Source organism: Rhododendron vialii, chromosome 13a (assembly GCF_030253575.1).
Source record: "Rhododendron vialii isolate Sample 1 chromosome 13a, ASM3025357v1".
Lineage (NCBI taxonomy): Eukaryota > Viridiplantae > Streptophyta > Magnoliopsida > Ericales > Ericaceae > Rhododendron > Rhododendron vialii.
The window spans coordinates 22,939,922-22,947,461 of NC_080569.1; the positions used below are offsets into that span (position 1 = coordinate 22,939,922).

The 7,540-nt window shown below is 37.7% G+C and overlaps 1 protein-coding gene across 1 annotated transcript; it reads right to left on the reverse strand.

Moving 5' to 3' along the window:
- Positions 1-763: 763 nt before the first annotated feature.
- Positions 764-6,575, reverse strand: LOC131313453 (tryptophan synthase beta chain 1-like). Its single transcript, XM_058341765.1, has 6 exons — positions 6,530-6,575; positions 6,116-6,494; positions 2,881-3,237; positions 1,835-2,268; positions 1,524-1,618; positions 764-1,252 (listed from the first exon to the last, which is right to left on the reverse strand). The coding sequence occupies exons 2-6, from the start codon at positions 6,485-6,487 to the stop codon at positions 1,050-1,052; spliced, it is 1,461 nt and encodes a 486-aa protein (XP_058197748.1). The 5' UTR covers positions 6,488-6,494; positions 6,530-6,575; the 3' UTR covers positions 764-1,049.
- Between the last annotated feature and the right edge of the window lie 965 nt (positions 6,576-7,540).

Here is a 7,540-nt window from a genome sequence, read left to right on the forward strand (position 1 = left end):
GTTGGCGGCCGGAAATTTGGACTGCTCTGGAATAGAGTTGCATGTCCTGATCTGGAGAGAGAGAGAGAGAGAGAGAGAGAGGCCATGGAAGAAAAATCGCTGGTGAGAGAGAGACGACGCGAGGGAGTAGAACTATAGAAGGCGATCGTGGTTTCAACGCCTACGTGGCTGTGCGTGACGCACCCATCTAGGCCATTAAGGCAAGGAGGGGAAATTACCATTATGGACACCAGACTAAACTGCATGCCCCCCAATTAGGGGGTAAAATTGGAAAAATTGGGCAATTTGTGGCAAGCGGAAATTGAATCAAAGTGTTTCTTCTTAAGAAGGAGTAGGATTACATTTGAATTACTAATATATACATGAGAATAAAAATTGGCACTCATTGCGTAACCTCATGGAGTGTGATGTTAATTATGTTACATACTTACATGTGAGTAGCAATAGCGTGCCCAACCATGTAATGTTCTGTATTTTTATGGCGGATGTGAGACCCTTTTTGGTGAATATTATACTACCATTTTTTGATATTAATTTTTTTCTAGTCAATTTGTGATTTTTGGTTATGTCTTCGTGTTGGTTAATATTGTGCATTTAAATTGTGAAAATCAACGGGGATCATGACTCACCCTTGGTGATGAGGAAAAGTTCACCAAATTTGATGAAAAAATTAATTAAATCGAGTTTCACCCTCTTGACTCTTGAGTGTTCCTTAAAAGTTTGATGTTTGCAATGCCACTGGATTGATCATAGTTGTTAAATATGAGCGAATAAATGTTTTATTGAATTCGATAATAACATGTACACAGGCTTTTGTATTTATACAAGAGTGAAATCCTAAATTATGGAAACAAAATCAAATCCTATACTATGGAAAGATAATCAAATCCTTAATCCTAATCAATTACAATCGATTCAATCAACTATAATCAATCAGAATATTTTCATTATTCTAACAATAGTCTTGAATAGTAAACTTGGAATTAATCATCTTAATTTCCAAATTATTTATTTATATTTACAGCAATATTTATATATCTATGTATCTATCAATTAGCACTAGCACTTCGGCCCATTGAGTCCAGTTCGTATTTGAATACAGCGGAAGCATCCTTATCTCCACGCCCACTAATATTCACCACAACCTTTGTACCATTTGGTAAAGTGGGGCAAAGTTTATCTAGGAATGCCAGTGCATGGGAGGCCTCCAATGCTGGAAAAATTCCTTCAAGTCTGCATAGTCTTTTGAATGCTGCAATGGATCAATAAATAAATAAATAAATAATTAATTAAGCACTTGTATTAATGTGGTTAATTGTACAAGAAACAAGCACTGAAAAATATGTCAAAAGATAATCAAGGTGTCAATCAAAATTAGTTTAGGGGGGATTCCTACTAAACCCGATTGAATATAGCCGTACCACCGTTAAATTTCTTGTTACAAAGTTAAATCCAACTTGTCTCTGTTCCTAGCTTTCTTTTCTCAATAACGTATGTACATATAAGCCAATATTGTGGCTTACCATTCACAGCTTCTTGGTCCGTGACAGTGTAGAACTCTGCCCTTCCAATTTCTTTAAGGAAGCTCAGTTCTGGACTTACTCCTGGACACTCCAACCTGCATATTCTAAAATGTGTTAGTTCTTACCGATGATAAGATATTTAGAATATCGATCGATCTCTATGACTTTGATGCATTACAACTTGGTCTATGAGGTTTCATCCAAATTTACCTATATTCATCAATCTTTGTAGAATGAGATAAGTGATTTTTGTTATATTAGCAATTCACATGATGGCAATTTTTTTTTTTGTTAGATGTTCGAAAACATACCCAACAGCGATAGAATGTGCCCTAACGATCTGGCCTTCGTCATCTTGCAACAAATAGCTCATAGCTCCATGATACACGCCCACCTCTCCTGTAACCAGAGTTGCCGAATGTCTCCCGCTATCGATCCCGGAACCGCCACCCTCAACTCCAATCAATCTCACATCTTCATCTTTCAAGTATTCATGGAAAAGGCCCAGCGCATTAGACCCAGTTCCAACACAAGCGACCAACACATCAGGTTTCCCACCCCATTTTTCCATTGCCTGTTTTCTGGTCTCTTTTCCGATTATGGATTGGAACTCTCTAACCATTGTTGGACAAGGGTGGGGCCCCACTGCTGTGCCTGCTAAGTAGTAGCTGGTGTCTAGGTTCCCAACCCATTCTCGGAATGCTTCCGAGCATGCATCTTTGAAGTTTCCTTCAACAACTTTAACCTAAATGAAGGTGCAGAGCAGATAAGAATTTTATACGATAATAGAGACACAGAGTTTAACATGATAATGTCTCATGGACGAGTGTAAAAATCTGTCGTCTCTCTGCTTATTTTTTAAATTATTCACAAAATTTTTAGTTTGGTTCATAGTTTTTTGCTTTGATTTCTTTTGTTAAGACGAATTAATAATTTACAATAATTTGATGTAAGGGCTAACAAGTGCGAAAAATTTAAATTAAAGACAAGAAACATCGAAGTGACACTACAAGAAAAAACACCATTCCTGACTAATTGTTTAGTCGGGAAAAGTAGGCATTTTTGTCGGCAAAAGCCTTCCCCGACTAAAAATTTTGGTCGGCAAATTAATCGGTGAAACGCGTCGGCAAATGTCATGACCAGTTTTTATTGTTTATCTGTTACTTGTTTTAAAGAAGGATCCCCCCCCGAAGTACTGGCAAAATGTTATACAAGACCGCGCCAAAAAAAAACTAAAAAAAATGCTGTCTCGTAAGAGACCCCCAAAGGCCAAAAATGCCTCACCAGATTTTTTTTCGATAAAAAAAAGATGGAGCAGCATTTTTCCTTAGAAAAGAATAAAGGGCAACTCAATTACCTTGGCACCTAAGAGATTCATAAGGACCACATTGGACGATTGTCTCTCCATGTCTAAGCTACCCATCAATATCGTACATTCCAGAGATAGTTTAGCACATGCCGCGGCAGTTGCGACGCCGTGTTGCCCCGCTCCAGTGGCGGTAACGATGCTTTTTAGGCCCATTCGCTTGGCGAGCATTGCCTGCGCGATGGCGTTGTTGATCTTGTGGGCTCCGCCGTGGTTGAGATCCTCTCTCTTCAGGTAAATCTCCGGGCCTTCTCCGTTGCGATTCTTGTAGTGATCCGTTAGCCGTTGAGCGAAGTAAAGAGGGGTTTCTCGTCCAATGTAGTCTTTTAGTGCTGTTGCAAGCTCCTCCTACGTACAACGACAATGAAGTCATGGGTGAACACATCTTTTAACTAGTTCAGAGATTTATCAACAAGTCTAGAGATCAATGATGTATGTTTAATTTTCTCGTTGTGATGCTCTTTTTGCTTATTAGCACCGACACTCCGCTGGAAGTGACGTACTGGTATTAGACACGCTCTCGACATGGGTCCGAATTTTCAATAATTGGGGTCCGACACTTTATGAACTCTCAGGATACTTTAGAGGTAAAAATACAGTTATGAGAACATTTTAAATGTGGTAGACTGTAATAACTAAAACTTTTCAAATATATGGATCCAAGTGTAATTAAAAAAATATCCTTGGCATAAACGTTACACTGACACACAAAGATATAGACACGAAGAGGATAACGTTGGTTCCCTGATGAGAGCGATCGAGGGAAAGAGAGGAGCCAAAACCAAACCAACAGTCATCAATCGATTGGTATTGGTAAAGTTTGCATGTCGCTTCCCTGATTTCAATTGTTGAGATCTTGTGTCAACTTTTGTGTGGGTGAAATCGGTCACACACACACACACATATAGACATGTCTCTAAATGTGTCATGTCTCTATTTTTTGAAATTTTTATGTTGAAATGCTGATATCGTGTCTGTGCTACATAGGTTTTCGCATTTGTTTACTTCAGTAGGTGTATCTATCTTTCAGATCAAGGATATAACCAACGAATTTTTGCAAATATATACATACATACATATATACATACATACATACATATATATATATATATATGAGTTTCCTTCTTATAAGGACTACCTTATTTTAATAAAATGCGGACCTCCCTTTTCCGATCGAATTTCGATGATCCAAGCCGCTCAATGTGTTCGGAACGTGATTTTAAGGGTACACGCAAGAAATCAGCAAAATAAAAGACCTGGAAGGGCTTCATCCGAGCAGTTTTTGTTTATTTTTTATCGAACGGTTCAAATAACAACTGCTCAAATCAAGCCATTCCCGGTCATTTTTTTTGCCGATTTATATCAGAAATCTTCAGGTAAGGACCTTATATGCGGACCTCCTCATTTCTCGCATTTTTTGATTGGATTTCGATGATCCGAACAGCTCAATGTGTTCAGAACGTAATTTTAAGGGTACCCGCGAAAATCAGCAAAAAAAAAAAATGACCGAAAAGACTTGATTTGAACAGTTGTTATTTAAACCGTTCGATAAAAAATAAACAAAAATTACTCGGATAAAACACTTATATATATATATATATATGTATGTATATATAAAACCAACGAAAATCCTATGTATGCAGTACTGTGAAAGAGACCCGCAGTACTGAGAAAGACCCCAGGACCAGGTGGCTAAAGTCCACAATAACTAGGGGACCTTCACAATAACTAGGGGACCTTGTTTTTTTTGAAATTAACTTTTACATTTCCTTTTTTATCACATATATATATATATATATATATATATATATATATATATTTTTTATCTTTATTCATGTGAATTTACCGTTTTATCCTCTTATAAGTTCATTTTTTCACACATTAAGAAACAATAGAGTAAAAACATACCAAATTAAGATAAAAAAAAAATGTTCGTGGTAAAAATAAAAGTGTAAGAAGTCAATTTTCTCTGTGTGGCGAACAATAACCTGGGACTGATTAAAAAAAGACAAAAACATTAACCTCGGGACCCTATTAACAACGTTGGAGTGTCCAAAAAAGTTGTGTCCTACTAGTTGGACTTTCTGTCTTTCCTGTCTTCACAAAATTACAAACTATTAGGGCGAGTAAATTTCGATGATCCGAGCCGTTCAAAGTGTGCAGAACGTGATTTTAAGAGTACCCGCAAGAAATCAACAACAAAAAAAAAAGACCAGGAAGGGTTTGATTGAAGCAGTTTTTTATTGAACCGTTTAATAAAAATTGCTCCGATCAAGCCTTTCTCCGTCAATTTTTTTGTCAATTTCTCGCTTGTACACTTAAAATCACGTTCTGATCATATTGAGCGACTCGAATCATCAAAATTTGATCAGAAAAGCGAGGTCCACACGGTAAAACCGTGCGGGATCCCTCACTGGACAAGGATTATATATACACACACACATACAGTCCGGTTTCTATTAGGGCGACCTGATCGGAGCTCAGGTCCGGACCACCACTCAGCCGTTGGATCGTGTTTTCAATGGTCCTGATTTTAATGAAACTTTTCGGGGGAAAAGTTAATTATGATCGGTCATAGTTCCCAATCAAATTTAATGATCTAAGCCGCTCAATGTGATCAAAATGTGATTTTTAAGGGCATTTGCAAAAAATCAGCAAAAAAAAAAATACCAGAAAGGGCTTGATCTGAGCAGTTTTTAGCTTAGATTTGATGAAAAGTTCAATTAAAAGCTGCTCAAGACAAGCACTTTCTGGTCATATTTTTTGCAAAATTCTCGCAGGCACCCTTAAAATCACATTCTGCACACATTGAACGATTCGGATTACAAAAATTTTATCGAAAACTATGAGATTGAAATTTGAGGTGTTTTTTTAGGTGTTTAATTAAGATATTTTTATATGGGCTTTTTTTAAAGTTGCTCAAATTTTGTAAAGAATTTTTTGAGTTCTCTTGTCAAGAAAAATGATTAGGGAAAATGACGGTCAAAGACGTGTTTTGATAATTAATACCAACCAAGAATAAACTAAGAACATTTGTTAATGCTGAAAATGTCCTTGACTGGTATTAATTATCAAATCTGTCTTTGGCCGTCATTTTCCCAAATGATTACTTCTTGACAATAAGTGAGGTGCTACCGGTATGTGAGTTCTATTGTAGTAATATATGTTTCTGCAACACACGGCGATGCAAAAGAGCAAAGAAGGAAGAAGAAACAAACTAACAAACCTGAAATGCAGTGTCACGTAAGGCCGAGTTGAATTCATCTTCAAGCCCGTTCAAGCAAGAGATCAACGTCTCCGGTACAAACCTCCCTCCGTAACTCCCAAATTTTCCATTTCCACAGGACTTTCTCTCTTCTGCTTCCATCAGTCTTTTTGTCAGTGATCTTTTTGTGACCATAGGCCCCAGATCAATCTCTCTCCTAGTGGACGTCTCGATACGACTCGCTATAGAAGTCATTGCTGAGTGATCACTATTGGTGTCCTCACATGGACGTGGAGATTGCAAAATCGAATATACTTTCATCGTGTTCCTTGTGTACTTAGATGATGAGAGTTTTCCCAAAGGAAGAAAAACAGTTTGAGAGTTGCATGCCATGTGTGTGGTATAGCTAGGAGATATAATTTTTTTTTCAGAGAGAGAGAGAGAGAGAGAGAGAGATAAATTTTCGGTGATGCCTAGGAATTGTGGGACTAAGGGTACTTATATAGGAAAATGTAGAGGATGGAGTCAAGGTACGACGGAAGAAGAAGTTTGTCTGTCCATACAATTTTATTCAACTTTTGTTGCATGGTTGACATGACATGAACGTTTAAAAGCCACGTTTAAAACAACAACATTACATTAGAATGAGAAAAACGTTTTTTTTCCCCTGTGAGTCCAAGGCCAATAATTACCATACGGGAGTACCTCGGGATACTCGCCTCCTGTCCAAATTTATTTGTTTATTTTTCGGCATGCATGTCATCTGTAACTTAATAATATATATATTTTTTATGATTTTAAAATTTTTATTTAATAATCATTACGATCCATCTACCAGATAAGATCATATTGCATATAAAAGTATTATATAATAAAAAATATAATAACTTTTCGAGATGTCAAGAATACTTAAAATGGATAAGAATTTTTGTGAGTGGTGCTATGTGCACTGACCAAAAACATACCGACGGTGTACTGACCGGCGACCGCAGCGGCGGGCCCACTCCGGTCACCGGACGGCTGATCCGAGCCTTCCAAAAATTCTAAAAAAAAAACGAGGGGCCTTACGCGAGAATCAACGGCATCTGATGTGTGTAGATGCTCGATCCAAACACCACTTACATATATATACGAAAAAATATGGTGTTTGGATCGAGCACCTACACACATCGAATGCCGTTGATTCTCGCGCAAGGCCTCTCGTTTTTTTTTTTTTGAATTTTTGGACGGCTCGGATCGGTCATCCGGTGGCTGGAGTGGATCCGCCGCGGCGGTCGGTACACCGTCGGTATGTTTTTGGTCGGTACCAATATGATTTTGGAATTTTTGAGGTGGAGGGAGTATTATTTTTCATTTTGCTTGTTGGAATATTTTTGTGGTGGGTCATTGCGCCAGAAAACACCAACTGAAGTTGGCAAACATGAGATTCCTGGTACGGATACTCCT

Excerpts from the sequence above, each read along its gene's own strand:
- LOC131313453 (XM_058341765.1), bottom strand. The coding sequence starts at position 6,487 with ATGGCATGCAACTCTCAAACTGTTTTTCTTCCTTTGGGAAAACTCTCA. Across the intron at positions 3,238-6,115 it reads TACGTGACACTGCATTTCAG|GAGGAGCTTGCAACAGCACT; the intron begins GTTTGTTAGTTT and ends CGTTGTACGTAG. Across the intron at positions 2,269-2,880 it reads TGAATCTCTTAGGTGCCAAG|GTTAAAGTTGTTGAAGGAAA; the intron begins GTAATTGAGTTG and ends ACCTTCATTTAG.